Here is a 24050-nt window from a genome sequence, read left to right as displayed (position 1 = left end):
TTAACATGAACTAACCAAACAAGCTAACTCTGCCCAATACCAAAATAAACAGGTTGAACCTTCATTCAGCTCTTTACCAATTAACTTCTAGGACAGAACAAACAACTTGTTAGCATCAAGATTTTTTCGATCTGTTATTCTGCACTAACTCTGACCCCTTCCTCAAAATAATTATTCTACAAACAGATATCTCTCCCTCTCTAGCACTGTTCTTCTGCAAATAACTCCTTTTAGGGTTAGCTTCAAGAATAGGGCACTTGTTTTCAGTGACCACATATCTTCCCTCTGGTTCCAACCTCCTGATGATTCCCAAAGGATTCAGAAATCTGCCCCTCATTGCGCCACTCTTCCCCCCTGATTTCTGGGAACAGTATCTGTTCCATTGGCTGCCAACAAGGCAGGATGAGAGGGACTCTTGTGTAACCTGACAAAAACAAGCCTTGCCATCCTGATATGCACCAATCCAAGACTCATAGCCTGTAGTTCCAAATAAGAGAACCAGTCACAGTGGCCTGCTGCTTGGTTGAGTTGATGTGATCACTTTGTACGGACGGGATTGAGTCTACAGATAATAGACTTACAGTTATTACTAGATTTGTTACACATGGACTTAAATAGGGAGATGTTGGGGGCTCTCTCTTATGTAACCTGACAACATGCCTATCCATCTGGATTGTTACACATTCAAATCAAATTTATTTATAAAGCCCTTCTTACATCAGCTGCTATCTCAACGTGCTGTACAGAAACCCAGCCTAAAACCCCAAACAGCAAGCAATGCAGGTGTAGAAGCACGGTGGCTAGGAAAAACTCCCTAGAAAGGCCAAAACCTAGGAAGGAACCTAGAGAGAAATCAGGCTATAAGGGGTGGCCAGTCCTCTTCTGGCTGTGCTGGGTAGAGATTATAACAGAACATGGCCAAGATGTTCAAATGTTCATAAATGACCAGCATGGTCAAATAATAATCACAGTAGTTGTCGAGGGTGAAACAAGTCAGCACCTCAGGAGTAAATGTCAGTTGGCTTTTCATAGCCGATCATTAAGAGTATCTCTACCCCTCCTGCTGTCTCTAGAGAGTTGAAAACAGCAGGTCGGGGACAGGTAGCACGTCCGGTGAACAGGTCAGGGTTCCATAGCCGCAGGCAGAACAGTTAAAACTGGAGCAGCAGCACGGCCAGGTGGACTGGGGACAGCAAGGAGTCATCATGCCAGGTAGCCCTGAGGCATGGTCCTAGGGCTCAGGTCCTCAGAGAAAGAGAAAGAAAGAGAGAATTAGAGAGAGCATACTTAAATTCACACAGGAAACCGGATAAGACAGGAGAAGTACTCCAGACATAACAGACTGACCCTAGACCCCGACACATAAACTACTGCAGCATAAATACTGGAGGCTGAGACAGGAGGGGTCAGGAGACCAGGAGACCCCTACACATGGACTTAAATAGGGAGATGTTGGGGGCTCTCTCTTATGTATGTAACCTGACAACATTCCTATTCATCTGGATTGTTACACATTGACTTATATATGGAGATGTTGGGGGGGTCTCTCTTATCTGGTCATCTTGATGTGTAGCACTCTATAAAGCTGCATTTGTACCAAGGGAAGTGAACAAGTGCACACTTTGGAAGAAAGCAGAGATTTATTGGCATGCAACTCGCTGTCGTCCTTCCATATCCAACCCCTTTATAGATGTGGGTTGTGTGATATCTGCTCCCCCCTCCTTAAACTGCTCCCAACCGGCCCTCTTCATTCACTACTTCATTTCCATCCTTCCACTTCTCTACCACGTAGGACGGAACATCTAAGGTAAAGGAATCCTTGTTTGACTTTTTCCTAGTTTATTGAGACAGTACTATTTACTTTTACAGTGAATTTTGAATGACAGCATCTTATTGCTGTTGTAGTTCCTAAAAAAAACATTTAGAAGCTTTCTCTTCCATGTGTCATCTACTAATAATTAGAAACTTGGTGGTTCGAGCACTGAATGCTGATTGGCTGACAGCCGTGGTATATCCGACCGTATACCATGGGGATGACAAAACATTATTATTATTATTATTATTATTTTTTGCTGCTCTAGTGCCCTTAGCTCTCAGCCCTTAGCTGTGGTATATTGGCCATGTACTACACCTCCTCGTGCCTTATTGTTGAAGTTTATGTGCCGGGAGATGAGGCATGGTCTATTACATTTCCTTTGCATTATGACCCCCAAACTAGAACTTATTGTGAAATTCTGATGTAGGACATCCAATGTTTTTATTAGAAATAAAGTTGAATTTGAACCTTGTGACGAACCAGATAGACCAAACCATGTGTTGTAACTACAACCCAATCTCTAGGTGTGGTCTGTCAGTGAGTCCCAACCCACAAAAAAAAAACATTGTCCTTGGTTAGCAAAAATGTATTTGTTAAGTCCTAAATGAAATCCGATTGCTATAACCTGAGCCAACATTACCTTCAATGTTATAAAATCAATATATATACATATCAGTCAAAAGTCTGGACACCTACTCATTCAAGGGTTTTAATTTTTTATTTTTACTATTTTCTACATTGTAGAATAATTGTGAAGGCATTAACACTATAAAATAACACATATGGAATCATGTAGTAACCAAAAAAGTGTTAAACAAATGAAAACATATTTTAGATTCTTTAAAGTAGCCACCCTTTGCCTTGACAGTTTTGCACACTCTTGGCATGCTCTCATCCAGCTTCATGAGGTAGTCACCTGGAATGCATTTCAATTAACAGGAGTGCCTTGTTAAAAGTTAATTTGTGGAATTTCTTCCTTATTGCGTTTGAGCCAATCAGTTGTGTTGTGACAAGATTGGGGTGGTATACAGAAGCCCTATTTGGTAAAAGACCAAGTCCATATTTTGGCAAGAACAGCTCAAATTAGCAAAGCAAAACAACAGTCCAACATTACTTTAAGACATGAAGGTCAGTCAGTACGGAAAATGTCAAGAACTTTTAAAGTTTCTTCAAGTATAGTCGCAAAAACCACCAAGCTCTATGATGAAACTGGCTCTCATGAGGACCGCCACAGGAAAAGAAGACCCAGAGTTACCTCTGCTGCAGAAGATAAGTTCATTAGAGTTAACTGCACCTCAGATTGCAGCCCAAATAAATGCTTCACAGAGTTCAAGTAACAGACACACCTCAACATCAACTGTTCAGAGGAGACTGCGTGAATCAGGCCTTGGTCGAACATGGTCGAATTGCAGCGAAGAAACAACTACTAAAGGACACCAATAATAAGAAGAGACTTGCTTGGGCTAAGAAACGCAAGCAATGGACATTGGACCAGTAGAAATCTGTCCTTTTCGTCTCAGTCCAAATGTGAGATTTATGTCTTTGTGAGACTCAGTGTAGGTGAAAGGATGACCTCCGCATGTGTTCTTCCCACCGTGAAGCATGGAGGAGGAGATGTGATGGTGTGAGGGGTGCTTTGCTGGTGACACTGTCAGTGATTTATTTAGAATTCCAGGCACACTTAACCAGCATGGCTTCCATAGCATTCTGCAGCGATACACCATCCCATCTGGTTTGCGCTTAGTGGGACTATCATTTGTTTCATCAACAGGCAATGACCCAACTGTAGGCTGTGTAAGGGCTATTTGTCCAAGAAGGAGAGTGATGGAGTGCTGCATTATGGTTTGGGATGAGTAGGACTGCAGAGTGAAGGAAAAGCAGCCAACAAGTGCTCCGCATGTGTGGGAACTCCTTCAAGACTGTTGGAAAAGCATTCCTCTTGAAGCTGGTTGAGAGAGTGCAAAGCTGTCATCAAGGCAAAGGGTGGCTTCTTTGAAGAATCTCAAATATCTCAAACACTTTTTAGTTACTACATGATTCCATATGTGTTATTTCATAGTTGTGATGTCTTCACTATGATTATACAATGTAGAAAACAGTACAAATAAAGAAAAACCCTTGAATGAGTAGTTGTGTCCAAACTTTTGACTGGTACTGTATATATTTTACTATGTATAACTCCCATTTGACTTCTGGACACGTATCATTATTATTTCTAGAGAAATTGTCAGTTTTCTTAACTTAATTTGACACAGCTTATGTTCAAGTTTTTATTACACTCATATCTGTTGATACAAACTGAAATGAATGAGCTTCTAATCAACAAAATACATTATGTAAAAATCTATTATACATTTTAACTTTGTCACTGAACTGCTTTCACCTTTTTAATTCTCAGGTTCAGAAGGACGACGACATGAAAGCGTTTATTGGATCGGTTGTGTGTGTGGTGGCACTGCTATCTGTTGTTTGCACTGCAGGTAAATATAAATATATCACATGGTATACACTGAGTGTACGAAACATTAGGAACACCTTCCTAATATTGAGTTGCTCCCCCATTTGCCCTCAGAACAGCCTCAATTTGTCAGGGCCTGGAGTACAAGGTGTCGAAAGCATTCCACAGGGATGCTGATCCATGTTGACTCCATTGCTTCCCACATCTGTGTCAAGTTGGCTGGATGTCCTTTGGTGGACCATTATTGATCCACACGGGAAACTGTTGAGTGTGAAAAACCCAGAAGCGTTGCAGTTCTTGACATACTCAAACCGGTGCGCCTGGCACCTACTACAATACCCCGTTAAAAGGCACTTAAATATTTTGTCTTGCCCATTCACCCTCTGAATGGCACACATTCCATGTCTCAATGCTTAAAAATCCTCCCCTTCATCTCCTCCCCTTCATCTACACTGATTGAAGTGTTTTAGTAAATGACATCAATAAGGGATCATAGCTTTCACCTGGTCAGTCTGTCATGCAAGGAGCAGGTGTTCCTAGGAACAGGTATTCTCAGTAAATCTGCTACTATAGCCATAAATCCAGGGTCAGGTATTGGTAACAATCCTATCGTTACATCCTATATCTGTGGTTGGGGGCAATTTGTTACGAATTTGTAACACAAATGATATGTCACAAATTCTCATTTGTGGCTAATGTTAGCTTGGTGGTTAACTTACTAATGTTAGCCAGGAGAGGGTTAAGTTTAGGGATTAGGTTAAAGAGTTACGGGAAGGGTTGGCTAACATGCTAAGTAGTGGAAAAGTTGCTAAATAGCCTTAACATATCATACTAATTTGAGTGTCCCAAGATGTACATTTACTAAATAATTTCTAGTCAATGAGACCAGGCTGAGTACCTTATTAAAAACAACAAAATCTCCCAGAATCACTTCCTCTGATTCAGAGGGGTTGGGTTAAATGTGGAAGACATTCAGTTGCACAACTGCCTAGGTATCCCCTTTCCCTGCTACTGTGCAGGGTACTTGTTAACCATTTTACTATAGTGACCCCTAGTGGTTTATAAGTAGTCAAGACGCCTCTGAACTATCTTAGGTTATTTATAGGAATTTGGGGGGAAAATGTTGAATGCAGTGAATACATTTAGAAAACATACTGTTGTGACAGGCAATAGTCTCTTCTAGAGCTGTGCAGCTTTAATAGAACCAGCCTTTGAAAGTCCTCCAGCATCCCAGCATGTTTTAGCCTGTGGGAAGGCACCCCAAAATGGTTAGTGTCTCGACATCTGACTCTTCCCATTGACCAAGGCTGGACGGCTGGAACCGCGTTCAAAGTGCCAGGGCCGCATCAGATCTGGCAGCCGACCATTTCTCACAAGTCATCTGAGAGGATGCCTGCCACGGCCAACAAAAGAGTATAATAAATCAATTGAGCTTGAAGTCAATGGCTCGGGGCAAGCCCGCGAAATGACCGGCATCTCCGTGGGCTTGTAGGTCGATGCCAGTGGTCTTTTTTACAAATTACTTTTGATGTGTGTCAGTGTGTCACTGACACCATGTGATACCAAGGGAGTACCCCGACTGCGCCGGCACCTCCGCTTCCCCGCCTCCAACTTTGGCAGGGCTTGTTAGGTCCTGAAGCGGACACGCTGAAATGGCATTGGTCACAGTCAATCGACGGCAAGGAAAACAAGTTTGAATGCCATGCATAATGTCTAAAAGAGGGAGAGGGATTGGAAAGGGTGACTTCCCCTTTTCTGGTGGAGTGGTTGGAAGGGGGGGGGGGGGGGGGGGATTTGATGCCAGAACATGTATTTAGGGCAGAGCAGGGTGGGTAAGACCCCACTTTAGTCTCACCATAGGGGGTTTGAAACACAGCCCTGTGGTACCCCATTACTGTCCCCCTGCATTGCCCCCAAAATGGAAGGGAAAGTAGTCTGTTGACAGTGAGAGGACGTTTCTTTTTTTGCTGAGTTTATATTAATACTACGGTTAAACGTTTGGGGTCACTTAGAAAAGTCCTTGTTTTTGAAAGAAAAGCACTTTTTTTGTCCATTGAAATAACATCAAATTGATCAGAAGTACAGTGTAGACATTGTTAATGTTGTAAATGACTATTGTAGCTGGAAAAGGCTGATTTAATATATATATATATATATTTTTTTTTTTTTAAATTAAAAATACATATATATTCTTTTATGGAATATATACATAGGCGTACAGAGGCCCATTATCAGCATCCATCACTCCTGTGTTCCAATGGCACGTTGTGTTAGCTAATCCAAGTTTATAATTTTAAAAGGCTAATTGATCATTAGAAAACACTTTTGCAATTGTTAGCACATCTGCAAACTGTTGTGCTAATTAAAGAAACAATAAAACTGGCCTTCTTTAGACTAGTTGAGTATCTGGCGCATTAGCATTTGTGGGTTCGATTACAGGCTCAAAATGGCCAGAAACAAATAACTGTCTTCTGAAACTCATCCATCTATTTTTGTTCTGAGAAATGAAGGCTATTCCAAGTGAAAATTGCCAAGAAACTGAGGATCTCGTACAACGCTGTGTACTACTCCCTTCACAGAACAGCACAAACTGTCTCTAACCAGAATAGAAAGAGGTGCACAACCCCGGTGCACAACTGAGCAAGATGACAAGTACATTAGTGTCTAGTTTGAGAAACAGACACCTCACAAAAACTCAACTGGCAGCTTCATTTAATATTACCCGCAAAACACCAGTCTCATGTACATGTATCACTAGCCACTTTAACTATGCCACTTTGTTAACATACTCATCTCATATGTATATACTGCACTCAATACCATCTACTGTATCTTGCCTATGCCGCTCTGTACCATCACTCATTCATATATCTTGATGTACATATTCTTTATCCCCTTACACTTGTGTCTATAAGGTAGTAGTTTTGGAATTGTTAGCTAGATTACTTGTTGGTTATTACTGCATTGTCGGAACTTGAAGCACAAGCATTTCGCTACACTCGCATTAACATCTGCTAACCATGTGTATGTGACAAATAAAATTTGATTTGATTTTCAATGTCAACAGTGAAGAGGATTCTCTGGGATGCTAACCTTCTAGGCAGAGTTGCAAAGAAAAAGCCATATCTCAGACTGGCCAATAAAAAGAAAAGATTAAGATGGGCGAAAGAACACAGAAGACAGAGCAAGATCAGAAAAAAAGTGTTATGGCCAGACAAATCTAAGTATGAGGTGTTGAGATCACAAAGAAGAATATTTGTGAGACAGAAAAAATGAAAATATGCTGGAGGCGTGCTTGAAGCCATCTGTCAAGCATGGTGGAGGCAATGTGATGGTCTGGTTGGTGGTGGTAAAGTGGGAGATTTGTACAGGGTAAAATGGATCTTGAAGAAGGAAAGCTATCGCTTCATTTTGCAACGCCCTGTGGACGGTGCTTAACTCTTGCTCCCACCTGAGACGCAGACGTCTCATCTAGACACCTGGAAATGCAAATGCGCTACGCTAAATGCTAAATGTACTCATTAAAACTCAGACGTTCATTAAAACACACATGCAGGGTATTGAATTAAAGCTACACTCGTTGTGAATCTAGCCAACAAGTCAGATTTGTAAAATGCTTTTCGGCGAAAGCATGAGAAGCTATTATCTGATAGCATGCAACACCCCAATATACCTGAAGGGGACGTAAACAAAAGAATTAGCGTAGCCGGCGCTACACAAAACACAGAAATAAAATATAAAACATTCATTACCTTTGATGATATTCTTTGTTGGCACTCCTATATGTTCCATAAACATCACAATTGGGTCTTTTTCCCGATTAAATCCGTCCATGTCTGCCCAAAATATCCATTTGTATAGCCTGTCTGGTTCAGGAAAAAGCTCCCTTCCAAAACACGTCATTTTTTAAAATTATATAAGTTTCCTATATTCTTTGACAAAACACTTCAACCTACTTTTGTAACCCAACTTTAGGTATTTGTAAACGTTAATAATCGATCAAATTGATCACTGGGCGATCTGTATTCAATAGCAGCTACTCAAGAAAACGTTGTCCTTTGTCTCTCTTCCAAAAATCTTTTCCTGTATGCTGGACGAAATGAAGGATCTATTTGTCATTACACAAAGGATTTTTGTCAATCCAACAAGCATCGGTTGAAATCTCTTCAGATTACCTCAACAAATTGACGACTAGAATGCCAAAGGTCTGAAAGGCTGTACTTGCTGATTCTTTGACGAAAGCAAATTTTGAAGGACACAATTATTATTTGAATTAAAAATCATTATGTTTAACCTTGTCAACATCTTGACTATCTTTCATATTCATTTTGTAACTCATTTCATGTACATACATGTACAGCACCAGTCAAAAGTTTGGACACACCTACACATTCAAGGGTTTTTCATTGTTGAATAATAGTGAAGACATCAAAACTATGAAATGACATATGGAATCATGTAGTAACCAAAAAAGTGTTAAACAAATCAAAAATAATTTTATATGTGAGATTCTTCAAATAGCCACCCTTTACCTTGATGACAGCGGTGCACATTCTTGGCATTCTCTCATATATTTACCCAGACACGCTGAAGAGCAGTGTGAGGAGATTCTCATGTTTTGTTTTTGTCGTTCCAGGGCCCCCGGTGTTATCCGTCTCCACTATATTGGTAAGATATTATATATACATCACGCTAATACTTATCACAATCATTGTTTTTTTATTAGTTTGTTATGCATATCATATCTGACAGCAAACATACTAATTTTCATATTTCATTATGACTCCTGATCAAATTACTTTAAATTGGGTACACGTGTTTGTACAACACTGTGGCAGCCCAATTCCGATGTATTGAAAGGTCTGATACCTATTAGTCTTCCCCAAAATGTTTAAATAGAAAAAACACATAGATTCAGATCTTTTGAGTTCCGATTTTATTCCACATTCATATGTGGTTCTCAATCCTGATAAGATTATGACGTTGCTTATCTGACCTCAGTCTGGATGCTCAGTTTACCTGCCATTACCATGACAACCACCCCAAAATTTTAGGGAACAATGGCAGGAAATTAGTATTGCATCTGTGTGCTATTTCAGAGGACACAGCTGTGTGAATGCGCAAATCTGACATGCGAGTGTGGACAGAACTGGGTTCTCAGGATGGCTGTGTAAAAGCAGCTGATCATATACTGAACAAAAATATAAACGCAACTTGTAAAGTGTTGGGTTCATGAGTTGAAATAAAAGATCCCAGAAATGTTGATAAGGTGCATTCATGGGTCTGAGACCAGCCACCCTGGACAGCTGATGAATCTGAGAAGTAATTCTGTCTGTAATAAAGCCTATTTGTGGGGGAAAACTAATTCTGATTGGCTGCACACTTGCCCCAGTCATGTGAAATCCATAGATTAGGGCCCAATAAATTTATTTAAATTGACTGATTTCCTTATATGAACTGTAACACAGTAAAATCATTGAAATTGTTGCATGTTGCATTTATATCTTTGTTCAGTATAGATCTCGCATGACATCATACACTAGATTTCACCATTTTAGGGAGCCATTCGTGGCCAGTCCCCATGTCGTTATGCGCTCAATATTGTAACATGACACGACAGTTGATATACTGCTATGCAAAGAATTAAATAGAACACTGTCTTTCAAATTCAAAGGAACAATGGCAGGGAATTAGTATTGCATCTCTGTGTTATTTCAGAGGATACAGCGGTGTGAATGCAGCCATCTTGTTCAATTAGACTCATTTGAATGTATCCCTGACCAAGATAGCTGCCGTTATCAGCATATTCTTGTCTTATGAGGGTCTATGACAGAGCCACTCTAGTAACTTTATGTAACTCTATGCTAGTGTGCATGTTTTAAAATATGATCCACTTGTTGGATTCACTCCCACCAGCAAGAACCGTACACTATGACCCAAGGGTCTGAGCTGGAGGGGTACTGCATTGACCTGCTAGCGGAGATTGCCAAACGGTTGGACTTCAAGTACACCGTGCACCTGGTGAAGGATGGAAAGTATGGGCAACAGGATGAGAGCGGAAACTGGTTGGGGATGATCGGGGAGGTGGTCCGAGGGGTGAGTGGCCTGGACAGAAGGTAGCGGTATAAGGTACGCTGGGGGATTGGACAGAAGGTAGCGGTATACGGTACGCTGGGGGATTGGACAGAAGTTAGTGGTATATGGTACGCTGGGGGATTGGACAGAAGGTAGTGGTATATGTTACACTGGGGGATTGGACAGAAGGTATCAGGTGGTGGTATATGGTACGCTGGGGGATTGGACAGAAGGTATCAGGTGGTGGTATATGGTACGCTGGGGGATTGGACAGAAGGTATCAGGTGGTGGTGTATGGTACGCTGGGGGATTGGACAGAAGGTATCAGGTGGTGGTATATGGTACACTGGGGGATTGGACAGAAGGTATCAGGTGGTGGTATATGGTACACTGGGGGATTGGACAGAAGGTATCAGGTGGTGGTATATGGTACACTGGGGGATTGGACAGAAGGTATCAGGTGGTGGTATATGGTACACTGGGGGATTGGACAGAAGGTATCAGGTGGTGGTATATGGTACACTGGGGGATTGGACAGAAGGTATCAGATGGTGGTATATGGTACGCTGGGGGATTGGACAGAAGGTATCAGGTGGTGGTATATGGTACACTGGGGGATTGGTCAGAAGGTATCAGGTGGTGGTATATGGTACACTGGGGGATTGGACAGAAGGTATCAGGTGGTGGTACATGGTACACTGGGGGATTGGACAGAAGGTATCAGGTGGTGGTATATGGTACACTGGGGGATTGGTCAGAAGGTATCAGGTGGTGGTATATGGTACACTGGGGGATTGGTCAGAAGGTATCAGGTGGTGGTATATGGTACACTGGGGGATTGGACAGAAGGTATCAGGTGGTGGTATATGGTACACTGGGGGATTGGACAGGAAGGTATCAGGTGGTGGTATATGGTACACTGGGGGATTGGACAGAAGGTATCAGGTGGTGATATACGGTACACTGGGGGATTGGACAGAAGGTATCAGGTGGTGGTATATGTTACACTGGGGGATTGGACAGAAGGTATCAGGTGGTGATATATGGTACACTGGGGGATTGGACAGAAGGTATCAGGTAGTGGTATATGGTACACTGGGGGATTGGACAGAAGGTATCAGGTAGTGGTATATGGTACACTGGGGGATTGGACAGAAGGTATCAGGTGGTGGTATATGGTACACTGGGGGATTGGTTGCGTCATTCAGTCTATTTCTGTTTTTTATTTGACCTTTATTTAACTAGACAAGTCAGTTAAGAATAATTTATTATTTTCAATGACAGCCTAGGAACAGTGGGTCAGTGCCTTGTTCAGGGGTAGAACAACATATTTTTTACCTTGTCAGCTCAGGGATTTGATCTTGCATCCTTTTGGTGTGTGTGTGTGTGTGTGTGTGTGTGTGTGTGTGTGTGTGTGTGTGTGTGTGTCCGAACTTCTGTGTGTCCGAACTTCTGTGTGTCCGAACTTCTGTGTGTCCGAACTTCTGTGTGTCCGAACTTCTGTGTGTGTGTGTCCGAACTTCTGTGTGTGTGTGTGTCCGAACTTCTGTGTGTGTGTGTGTCCGAACTTCTGTGTGTGTGTGTGTGTCCGAACTTCTGTGTGTGTGTGTCTGTCCGAACTTCTGTGTGTGTGTGTCTGTCCGAACTTCTGTGTGTGTGTGTCTGTCCGAACTTCTGTGTGTGTGTGTCTGTCCGAACTTCTGTGTGTGTGTGTCTGTCCGAACTCCTGTGTGTGTGTGTCTGTCCGAACTCCTGTGTGTGTGTGTCTGTCCGAACTCCTGTGTGTGTCTGTCCGTAAGCCTCTGTGTGTGTGTCCGTACGCCTGTGTGTGTGTCCGTGCGCCTGTGTGTGTCTGTCCGTACGCCTGTGTGTGTGTGTCCGTACGCCTGTGTGTGTGTGTCCGTACGCCTGTGTGTCCGTACGCCTGTGTGCGTCTGGGTGTCCGTGTGTCTGGGTGTCCGTACGCCCGTGTGTGTGTGTGTGCGTACTCCCGTGTGCGTCTGGGTGTCCGTACTCCCGTGTGTGTGCCTGCTCTTGTCTCCCCCTATCTATCAGGAGGCCGACCTGGCGGTAGCCTCTCTGACCCTCACAGCGACCAGGGAACAGGGGGTGGAGATGAGCACTCCCTTCATGCAGACGGGCATTGGTTTCATCCTGAGCAGGGACGTGGGCTCCGAGGAGAGCCACTCCCTCAGCTTCCTCTTCCCCTTCTCCACCGAAATGTGGGTGGGCATCCTCCTGGCCTTCCTGGTGACCGGCCTCTGCATATATCTGGTTTCTAGGTGAGCTAAAATCTCTGGCCTTATTTTTTAAATGTGTTTATTTAACCTTATTTATCTCTCGTTGAGATAACATCTATTTTCTAAGAGAGACCTGGTCCAATAGCAGCAGGGGGAACAACGTTTCAGACAAAAACAACTTACATACACTAACACAACATTAAACAAAACTATAAACACACATACAGTACAACAATTACATATTACATAAAAAAAACACAAAAGTCTTGACTAAGAAAACAGCTGTCCTAAAGACAACTACACTCTTCCATGATATATACATAAATTAAGTGTTTAAACTCCACCAACGAAACTAGATCATCAAATCGGGCCTCTGCATTTATTTGGTGGTCAGGTGAAAAATCCTTATCTCCTTGGCCTCATTCCAAATCAAATCCCTAGCTAGCTATCAACACTAGGCACTTCGGGGGCAATCCTAACTTCCACTTAAATCGAATTTCACTAAGTCATCCGTTGAAGTCAATGAGATTAAATGAGAATTTGACTTGCATAAAAATAGAAGTTAGGATTCATGCCTTGCATAAAAAGATGGGGGATTGGACAGAAGGTATCAGGATCAACATAGAAATGATGCATAATGCTATGAAACAAATAGGCTATGTACGTCAAGTATACAAACCATAGCGTGGGAGAATTTAGTTCAAATGATGTCAACGGAAGTAGAAACTGCACTGCTAATTCATTCTTTGTAAGAATGTGGTTTGGCCGCTGTCCAGACAATAAAGAAGATATATCTCAATGGTCACTTTGTTTTTCTGCCCACCCCAGGATAAGCCCCTTTGAGTGGGCAGACCCCGAGACAGACGAACACAGCTTCACTCTCCTGCACAGCTTCTGGTACATCACTGGAGCCCTGACCCTGCAAGGTAACGCAGCTATGAGTCAAATCGCCCCCGGAGTCAAACCGCTGCTTCCAAGTCACATGTAACATGGAGCCATGCTATTTTGGCAAAGGGAGTCTAGACAGGGGTTTCTTTCCTACTATGAAGACTAGAAGAATCTAGAACACCATAGAATCTGCTTTACTGTGGGTCCACTAAATATGGCCGCCAGTCTACCCAGTCTGGACAGGGGTTTATCTTCCTGCTATGAAGACTAGAAGAGTCTAGAACACCATAGAATCTGCTTTACTGTGGGTCCACTAAATATGGCCGCCAGTCTACCCAGTCTGGACAGGGGTTTATGTTCCTGCTATGAAGACTAGAAGAATCTAGAACACCATAGAATCTGCTTTACTGTGGGTCCACTAAATATGGCCGCCAGTCTACCCAGTCTGGACAGGGGTTTATCTTCCTGCTATGAAGACTAGAAGAGTCTAGAACACCATAGAATCTGCTTTACTGTGGGTCCACTAAATATGGCCGCCAGTCTACCCAGTCTGGACAGGGGTTTATGTTCCTGCTATGAAGACATTGATTGTCTCGACCAGGATTTTGGTTCCTTTTCTTCTTTATTGTCCCTGAAAGTAACATAGAACCTAAAAGATAAACAATAAGGGAAAAAGTGTAATAATTGAGGTTCTAACCAACACAGCAGGTGTTATTATGCTTACATACGAGAGAAATCTATGTAATCTAAGTTATTTAAAAAACATTTTCTACATTGCTCTGTTTAAGAGAAAACTAAGACATGGAAGTTTGCACACTTTCTAGTGTAGTCCAGATGAATGCAATGGAGTGAGTATAGTTTCATATGTTTTCCATCCCATTTCTATGTTTCAGTCATATAATTAAATGAAACATAATATAATGTATGTTTTGTGTTTTGCATTCTCAGGTGCTGGCCCACACCCTAAAAGCCTGTCTGGTCGCGTTATCAGCGCTATCTGGTGGGTGTTCGCGGTGGTGCTCCTGGCCTGCTACTTCAGCAACTTTAACGCCATGCTACGCTCGGATTCCAAACATGTCTCCGTGAATAACTTCGAGGAGCTGGCCAAACAGGACGTCATCGACTACGGAACAGTCGAAGGGGGATCCACGTTCAACTTCTTCAAAGTATGTGTTGCTTTAAAAAGAATAAGAACCCACACACATTTATTCCTTAGTAAACGTCAAGGTAGTACAGAGCCAGATACCTGCCAAAAGGTTGAACATACGTATCGTTAAGATCGTAAGAAAATCCATACGTAAAGTGTTAGGATCGTAAGAAAAGCCATGCGTGAAACGTAAACATGACATTTCATCTGTGAACATACAAACACCATGTTGTGATTATGGACCAGACTTTTAGGCTTGAACAAATCTTGTGTAGCAATTCTGATGTACAATAATACCTTTCAGAGTTTTGGCAGTGTCATCCCACCAACAAAAAAAAACGTACACCCAACGGCCTATGAGGAGTGCTACCCGAACAAGAATAACACAGTATTAAAAAGCCAGGGAAACCGGAAAGAGGTATCCTGCACATTTTCAAGTTAAAAGTCTCTATTCAAGGAAGAGGTTAAACGTAGGCTGAGTCTGGCATAAGCTTATTCCCACACTTTACAAAAACTGTTGGTTGATTGACTGGCTACATTCAGTTCATGTCCTTTAGTTGGTTGATTGACTAGCTAACTTTGACTAGCTACATTCAGTTCATGTCCTTTAGTTGGTTGATTGACTAGCAAACTTTGACTAGCTACATTCAGTTCATGTCCTTTAGTTGGTTGATTGACTAGCTAACTTTGACTAGCTACGTTCAGTTCATGTCCTTTAGTTGGTTGATTGACTAGCTAACTTTGACTAGCTACATTCAGTTCATGTCCTTTAGTTGGTTGATTGACTAGCTAACTTCGACTAGCTACGTTCGGTTCATGTCCTTTAGTTGGTTGATTGACTAGCTAACTTTGACTAGCTACATTCAGTTCATGTCCTTTAGTTGGTTGATTGACTAGCTAACTTCGACTAGCTACGTTCGGTTCATGTCCTTTAGTTGGTTGATTGACTAGCTAACTTCGACTAGCTACGTTCGGTTCATGTCCTTTGCAGATGCCACAAATGTTTTTACGCATAAAAAAGATTTGTAACCAAGTAAAGGGAGACGTAAAGTAAGAATTGAATGTGTAAATGTTAATTCATAGTCATAACATAGGGGTATGTACGTTTCCAGATCTGTTTCATGTTTACGTTTCATGTTTACTTTTCATGTTTACGTTTCAAGTTTACGTTTCATGTTTAAAGCATTGGATTTTCTTACGATCCTAATGATACATACGTTCAACCTTTTGGCAGGTATCTGGCTCCATAATGGAAGTCAAGAAATGTATTTTCTTATCGGTACCTCATGGTACTTCATAGTTCTGTACATGCCCTTCCATGGTGGGTTTCTGGATGAAAGAGTAGAACTGGAACCGCTTATGTCTCAACAACAACAGCCAAAATCAATTGTATCAATTTTGCATTTCTGCGGTTCTCATTTCGCACACATTTCCAGAACTCCAAAAACCCCACCTACCGACGCATCTACCAGCATATGGAGAGGAAGAAGAGTTGTGTGGCTTCAGTGGAAGAGGGCAATCGACGCACCCAGGAAGGCAACTACGCCTTTATTGGAGAGGCAGCGTCTCTGGACCTGGCTGTGGCTCGCTACTGCAACCTGATCCGCAGCAGCGAACTCATCGCTATGAGAGGGTACAGCATTGCAGCACCCCTAGGTAAGCGACTAGCAGCTGAGTCCACGGTACCCCTAGGTGAGCCCCTAGCAGCTGAGTCCACGGTACCCCTAGCAGCTGTGTCCACGGTACCCCTAGGTGAGCCCCTAGCAGCCGAGTCCACGGTACCCCTAGGTGAGCCCCTAGCAGCCGAGTCCACGGTACCCCCTAGGTGAGCCCCTAGCAGCCGAGTCCACGGTACCCCTAGGTGAGCCCCTAGCAGCCGAGTCCACGGTACCCCTAGGTGAGCCCCTAGCAGCCGAGTCCACGGTACCCCTAGGTGAGCCCCTAGCAGCCGAGTCCACGGTACCCCTAGGTGAGCCCCTAGCAGCCGAGTCCACGGTACCCCTAGGTGAGCCGCTAGCAGCCGAGTCCACGGTACCCCTAGGTGAGCCCCTAGCAGCCGAGTCCACGGTACCCCTAGGTGAGCCCCAAGCAGCCGAGTCCACGGTACCCCTAGGTGAGCCCCAAGCAGCCGAGTCCACGGTACCCCTAGGTGAGCCCCAAGCAGCCGAGTCCACGGTACCCCTAGGTGAGCCCTAGCAGCCGAGTCCACGGTACCCCTAGGTGAGCCCCTAGCAGCCGAGTCCACGGTACCCCTAGGTGAGCCCCTAGCAGCCGAGTCCACGGTACCCCTAGGTGAGCCCCTAGCAGCCGAGTCCACGGTACCCCTAGGTGAGCCCCTAGCAGCCGAGTCCACGGTACCCCTAGGTGAGCCCCTAGCAGCCAAGTCCACGGTACCCCTAGGTGAGCCCCTAGCAGCCGAGTCCACGGTACCCCTAGGTGAGCCGCTAGCAGCCGAGTCCACGGTACCCCTAGGTGAGCCCCTAGCAGCCGAGTCCACGGTACCCCTAGGTGAGCCCCTAGCAGCCGAGTCCACGGTACCCCTAGGTGAGCCCCTAGCAGCCGAGTCCACGGTACCTCTAGGTGAGCCCCTAGCAGCCGAGTCCACGGTACCCCTAGGTGAGCCCCTAGCAGCCGAGTCCACGGTACCCCTAGGTGAGCCCCTAGCAGCCGAGTCCGCTGTGCTGTCAATAAAGGAACATTGGGAATGTTGTCTGTGTGTTTTTATGGGTGGCCTGCTGTGGTGGTGAGTATCTGAATTATTTGATGTGTGGTTTATTACTTGATACACACACACTTACACACACTGACCCCCTTCTCTCGCACATAAAATACTCACACACTAACTCCTTGCTCTCCCACCCTCCTCCCTGTCTCTCTCCCTCCCACCCTCCTCCCTGTCTCTCTCCCTCCCACCCTCCTCCCTGTCTCTCTCTCTCCCACCGTCCTCCCTGTCTATCTTTCTCCCACCCTCCTCCCTGTCTATCTTTCTCCCACCCTCCTCCCTGTCTATCTCTCTCCCACCCTCCTCCCTGTCTCTCTCCCTCCCACCCTCCTCCCTTTCTCTCCCACCCTCCTCCCTTTCTCTCTCTCTTCCACCCTCCTCCCCGTCTCTCTCCCTCCCACCCTCCTCCCCGTCTCTCTCCCTCCCACCCTCCTCCCCGTCTCTCTCACATCCTCCTCCCCGTCTCTCTCCCTCCATCACACCCTCCTCCCCTTCTCTCTCTCTCCCTACACCCTCCTCCCCTTCTCTCTCTCCTCACACCCTCCTCCCCTTCTCTCTCTCCACTACACCCTCCTCCCCTTCTCTCTCTCTCTATCTCTCTCCCACCCTCCTCCCTGTCTCTCTCCCTCCCACCCTCCTCCCTTTCTCTCCCACCCTCCTCCCTTTCTCTCTCTCTTCCACCCTCCTCCCCGTCTCTCTCCCTCCCACCATCCTCCCTGTCTCTCTCTCTCCCACCCTCCTCCCTGTCTATCTTTCTCCCACCCTCCTCCCTGTCTCTCTCCCTCCCACCCTCCTCCCTGTCTCTCTCCCTCCCACCCTCCTCCCTTTCTCTCCCACCCTCCTCCCTTTCTCTCTCTCTTCCACCCTCCTCCCCGTCTCTCTCCCTCCCACCATCCTCCCTGTCTCTCTCTCTCCCACCCTCCTCCCTGTCTATCTTTCTCCCACCCTCCTCCCTGTCTCTCTCCCTCCCACCCTCCTCCCTGTCTCTCTCTCTCCCACCGTCCTCCCTGTCTCTCTCTCTCCCACCCTCCTCCCTGTCTATCTTTCTCCCACCCTCCTCCCTGTCTATCTCTCTCCCACCCTCCTCCCTGTCTCTCTCCCTCCCACCCTCCTCCCTTTCTCTCTCTCTCCCACCCTCCTCCCTTTCTCTCTCTCTTCCACCCTCCTCCCCGTCTCTCTCCCTCCCACCCTCCTCCCCGTCTCTTTCCCTCCCACCCTCCTCCCCGTCTCTCTCACATCCTCCTCCCCGTCTCTCTCCCTCCCTCACACCCTCCTCCCCTTCTCTCTCTCTCCCTACATCCTCCTCCCCTTCTCTCTCTCCTCACACCCTCCTCCCCTTCTCTCTCTCCACTACACCCTCCTCCCCTTCTCTCTCCCTCACACCCTCCTCCCCTTCCCTCTCCCTCCCACCCTCCTCCCCGTCTCTCTCTCCCTCCCACCCTCCTCCCCGTCTCGCTCTCCCTCCCACCCTCCTCCCCGTCTCGCTCCCACCCTCCTCCCCGTCTCGCTCCCACCCTCCTCCCCGTCTCTCTCACATCCTCCTCCCCGTCTCTCTCCCTCCCTCACACCCTCCTCCCCTTCTCTCTCTCCCTACACCCTCCTCCCCTTCTCTCTCTCCTCACACCCTCCTCCCCTTCTCTCTCTCCACTACACCCTCCTCCCCTTCTCTCTCTCCCTCACACCCTCCTCCCCTTCCCTCTCCCTCCCACCCTCCTCCCCGTCTCTCTCTCCCTCCCACCCTCCTCCCCGTCTCGCTCTCCCTCCCACCCTCCTCCCCGTCTCGCTCTCCCTCCCACCCTCCTCCCCGTCTCGCTCCCACCCTCCTCCCCGTCTCGCTCCCACCCTCCTCCCCGTCTCGCTCCCACCCTCCTCCCCATCTCTCTCCCTCAACCTCCTCCCCGTCTCTCTCCCTCAACCTCCTCCCCGTCTCTCTCCCTCAACCTCCTCCCCGTCTCTCTCCCTCAACCTCCTCCCCGTCTCTCTCCCTCAACCTCCTCCCCGTCTCTCTCCCTCAACCTCCTCCCCGTCTCTCTCCCTCAACCTCCTCCCCGTCTCTCTCCCTCACACCCTCCTCCCCTTCCGTCTCTCTTCCTCCCTCACACCCTCCTCCCCTTCCGTCTCTCTCCCTCCCTCACACCCTCCTTCCCGTCTCTCTCCCTCAACCTCCTCCCCGTCTCTCTCCCTCCCTCACACCCTCCTCCCTTTCCGTCTCTCTCCCTCCCTCCTCCCCTTCCGTCTCTCTTCCCTCCCTCCTCCCCTTCCGTCTCTCTTCCCTCCCTCCTCCCCTTCCGTCTCTCTTCCCTCCCTCCTCCCCTTCCGTCTCTCTTCCCTCCCTCCTCCCCTTCCGTCTCTCTTCCCTCCCTCACACCCTCCTCCCCTTCCGTCTCTCTTCCTCCCACACACCCTCCTCCCCTTCCGTCTCTCTTCCTCCCTCACACCCTCCTCCCCTTCCGTCTCTCTTCCTCCCTCACACCCTCCTCCCCTTCCATCTCTCTTCCTCCCACACACCCTCCTCCCCTTCCGTCTCTCTCCCTCCCTCACACCCTCCTTCCCGTCTCTCTCCCTCAACCTCCTCCCCGTCTCTCTTCCCTCCCTCCTCCCCTTCCGTCTCTCTTCCCTCCCTCCTCCCCTTCCGTCTCTCTTCCCTCCCTCCTCCCCTTCCGTCTCTCTTCCTTCCCTCCCTCCTCCCCTTCCGTCTCTCTTCCCTCCCTCCTCCCCTTCCGTCTCTCTTCCCTCCCTCCTCCCCTTCCGTCTCTCTTCCCTCCCTCCCCCCCTTCCGTCTCTCTTCCCTCCCTCCTCCCCTTCCGTCTCTCTTCCCTCCCTCTCTCTCTCTCGCTCCTCCATCCCTCTCTCTCGCTCCTCCATCCCTCTCTCCCTCCTCCTCCATCCCTCTCTCCCTCTTCCATCCCTCTCTCTCCTGTCAGGCTTTCCAATGATGAAGAACATAACAGTGGCCATACTGCAACTGAGTGAATCTGGGGAGTTGGCCTTCCTGCAGAGTAAGTGGTGGGCCAGCAGCTGCTTGCCAGAGGGGGGCCAAGCCCCACATGCCCTCCAGCCCCACCTCCTGAGGGGTCTATTCCTTCTCCTGGCCCTGGGGTTGGGCCTGGGACTCCTCATGGCCATCCTGGAGCTTGCCTCCAAGGCCCGCTGTCAAGCCAAGGACCAGAAGGTAAAAGGGAACATGAGGAGCGGATAAAGAATGGACCTTTAAAAAATATGTTCTGTTTATTGCGATTTTCAAATCTACGCATGAATATTGAAAGCCTACACAATAATTTTCCTCTAACAATTCCTCACACCTTTTTCCTCTCCTCTCCTATCCTCCTATCTCCCTTATCTCCTTCTATCCTCCTCCCCTCTCTTCTCACCTCTCTCTCCTCCTCCCTTCTCTCCTTCTATCCTCCTCCCCTCTCTTCTCACCTCTCTCTCCTCCTCTCCTTCTATCCTCCTCCCCTCTCTTCTCACCTCTCTCTTCTCCCCTTTCCCCTCTGTTCTTTCCCCTCCCATCTCTTTACTCTCTCCTCCCATCTCTCCCCTCCCATCTCTCCCCTCTCATCTCTCCCCTCTCATCTCTCCCCTGTCTTTACTCTCCCCTGTCTTTACTCTCCCCTGTCTTTACTCTCCCCTGTCTTTACTCTCCCCTGTCTTTACTCTCCCCTGTCTTTACTCTCCCCTGTCTTTACTCTCCCCTGTCTTTACTCTCCCCTCTCTTTACTCTCCCCTCCCATCTCTCCCCTCCCATCTCTCCCCTCCCATCTCTCCCCTCCCATATCTCCCCTCTCTTTACTCTCCCCTCTCTACTCTCCCCTCCCATCTCTCCCCTCTCTTTCCTCTCCCCTCTCTTTACTCTCCCCTCCCCTCTTTACTCTCCCCTCCCATCTCTCCCCTCTCTTTCCTCTCCCCTCCCATCTCTCCTCTCTTTACTCTCCCCTCTCTTTACTCTCCCCTCCCATCTCTCCCCTGTTCTTTCCTCTCCCCTCTCTTTACTCTCCCCTCTCTTTCCTCTCCCCTCCCATCTCTCCCCTCTTTCCTCTCCCCTCTCTTTACTCTCCCCTCCCATCTCTCCCCTCTCTTTCCTCTCCCCTCCCATCTCTCCTCTCTTTACTCTCCCCTCTCTTTACTCTCCCCTCCCATCTCTCCCCTGTTCTTTCCTCTCCCCTCTCTTTACTCTCCCCTATCTTTACTCTCCCCTCCCATCTCTCCCATCTTTCCTCTCTTTACTCTCCCCTCCCCTCTTTCCTCTCCCCTCTCTTTCCTCTCCCCTCCCATCTCTCCTCTCTTTACTCTCCCCTCCCATCACTCCCCTCTGTCCTCTGTCCTCTCCCCTCTCTTTACTCTTTCCTCTCCCCTCTCTTTCCGCTCCCCTCTCTTTACTCTCCCCTACCATCTTTCCCCTCTTCTCCCCACAGAAATCCTGCTGCTCAGTGTTGTTGGCAGAACTGAGTCAGCGCTTCGGATCGCGTGGGGCAAACGCAGGCACAGAGATGTCAGAGAAGAGCAAAGCGTAAAGGATACGTTTCACTGGCTGGTTCCTAACAACATCAGAGTTGGATATGCAAATAAGACCGTGTAAATCCGTTCCTGTCCTTGAGAGCAGCAGTGTCTTCCCTATCATAGTGTATCTACAGCAATATGTTCTGTTTCATAACGTACCACACAGCTACCAAGTTCCCCACGTGTAAATACAATGGCTTGTTAGAGTAGATTCTACTATAGATTCCACTCTGAAAAGGTATTATAGAAAACAGCAACAATAGCATTTCCTGTCCTCAGACGACATGGTCCATAGCAGAAATGAAATAACAGTGATGAAATATTAAGTTGATACAGGCTCTTCAATGAACCTCCAGATTAATGTGTAAGTGTATGTTATTGTAGGCCTATTTGTTGTTGATATGAACAGGTATTTTTTGTACTGCCAAAATATGTTGTACTAAATCACATCTGATTGGCTTTTAAGTTGTTTCATTAACTGTTCTGTGTAACGTTTAACTGTCTACCAAATAAATCCCTAGACATGATTTTAAGATGTTGGTTGTCACATGATTTTAAGATGTTGGTTGTCACATGATTTCACACCTAACCTCTCTCTCAAAACTATTTGGATGGATAGAAAGCAAAGACAAAATGGTACATTCTTGATAGGCCTACATTTCTTCGATGTTGCTTCTAGGAAGGAAGGGGGAATGAACATGCACTGTAGGTTTCATAACTGGTTTTTTCTTCTTCGAGGGACACCGGTGTTGTGCACAAAAACTCACCCCTGCCAGAATTCCCCCCTTTTGCGTGAACGCGCACGAACTCAATTATTCGACTTGCTTGCTAGTTGGAATTTTCTGATCACGTTACGCTGCATTTCATTTTATTTATTTTTTACGTCGGTTTGATCGCGTTGGAGGCACTGGTAATGTCTGCAGTTTTCCGTTTGGCTATTTGTTTCAAGTGTATTAGTCATTATTGTCACACCTCCCCACAGGTCATCTAGCAAAACATAATGTCAAGTAGTCTATACATCTATACATGTCTTTTACTGAGCAAACGGAACAAGGGAATAGTATAGGTTTCTTGTAACATAATTATTTAAATACATGCGTTTTAGTGGCCATCCTAGTCAGAAGTTGGATGGATCAAAGATAACCTTGAAAGATCCATATAAATGTTTTATCTACAATTATATTCAATTATTAATTGAACATAGCAGTGTTTTGGAGGAGAGTGACTGCTATTTCTTCTCTCATGATGTTAACATCTTTGTCCGTATTTGAAAAGACAATCGACTCCTCCTTCAGAACACATTCAGCAAACTGGGGGAAAAATGATGGGCATTTCAGTTTTCCCCAACAAAATGATGTTACACTTAAGATTCAAATTTGTAAGTATACAACGACACAGCTATAATATAAATTGACAGTTCTGTTTTGCCTTTTAGTCAGCATACTTTCAGCAGGTTAATTGTACATTACTTATACTCTCATACTTTCAAGACAAAGACCCCACAAGAAGTAACATCTTGTTGACATGGGTGAGGAAGGGTACCACACACTCTTCTGAAGATGTTACACCCCTTCTCTCTCAGGAATTATCTGAACATATATACTGATAAAAGTACAGCATTTTGAAACACTTTATTGATTACAATATAGAGATTAATAACAGAGGGGAATCTGAGAATGCAGTGACTCCAGCAGGGTGTGAGTTGAAGTAGTCAGATCTGGAGCTGACAAGGGCTGGAATGACATGTGAGATAATCCGAGATGATCACATCTGAGAACGGGCAGGCATTCCCTCGGATGAAGAGCATCTCCGTCTTGTTGATTATGTGCTGTCATCCAGGTGGAAATGTCAACTGCATATCTGATGTAGGAAAAGAGATAAGAGAGAGGTTGAGTGTCCTGTGAATATGTTTATGTATATGTACTGTACATGTGTGTGTATGTATATATATGTACTGTACATGTATGTGTGTATATATGTACATGTATGTGTGTATATATATATGTACTGTACATGTATGTGTGTATATATGTACATGTATGTGTGTATATATATATGTACTGTACATGTATGTGTGTATATATGTACATGTATGTGTGTATATATATATGTACTGTACATGTATGTGTGTATATATGTACATGTATGTGTGTATATATATATGTACTGTACATGTATGTGTGTGTGTATATATATATATGTACTGT

General features: G+C 46.0%; 1 protein-coding gene across 1 annotated transcript; it reads left to right on the top strand.

Moving 5' to 3' along the window:
* The first annotated feature begins 1408 nt into the window (after positions 1-1408).
* Positions 1409-22370, top strand: LOC110532794 (putative glutamate receptor). The gene is made up of 10 exons (XM_036988863.2): positions 1409-1807; positions 4215-4296; positions 8911-8942; positions 10191-10370; positions 12405-12631; positions 13418-13515; positions 14426-14643; positions 16061-16280; positions 20271-20518; positions 21759-22370. The coding sequence occupies exons 2-10, from the start codon at positions 4233-4235 to the stop codon at positions 21855-21857; spliced, it is 1386 nt and encodes a 461-aa protein (XP_036844758.2). The 5' UTR covers positions 1409-1807; positions 4215-4232; the 3' UTR covers positions 21858-22370.
* Positions 22371-24050: the final 1680 nt, after the last annotated feature.

This window comes from Oncorhynchus mykiss, chromosome 9 (genome assembly GCF_057628025.1).
Source record: "Oncorhynchus mykiss isolate SJ-2025 chromosome 9, ASM5762802v1, whole genome shotgun sequence".
In the NCBI taxonomy this organism is placed as follows: Eukaryota; Metazoa; Chordata; class Actinopteri; order Salmoniformes; family Salmonidae; genus Oncorhynchus; species Oncorhynchus mykiss.
This window is presented reverse-complemented; position numbering and strand designations above follow the sequence as displayed.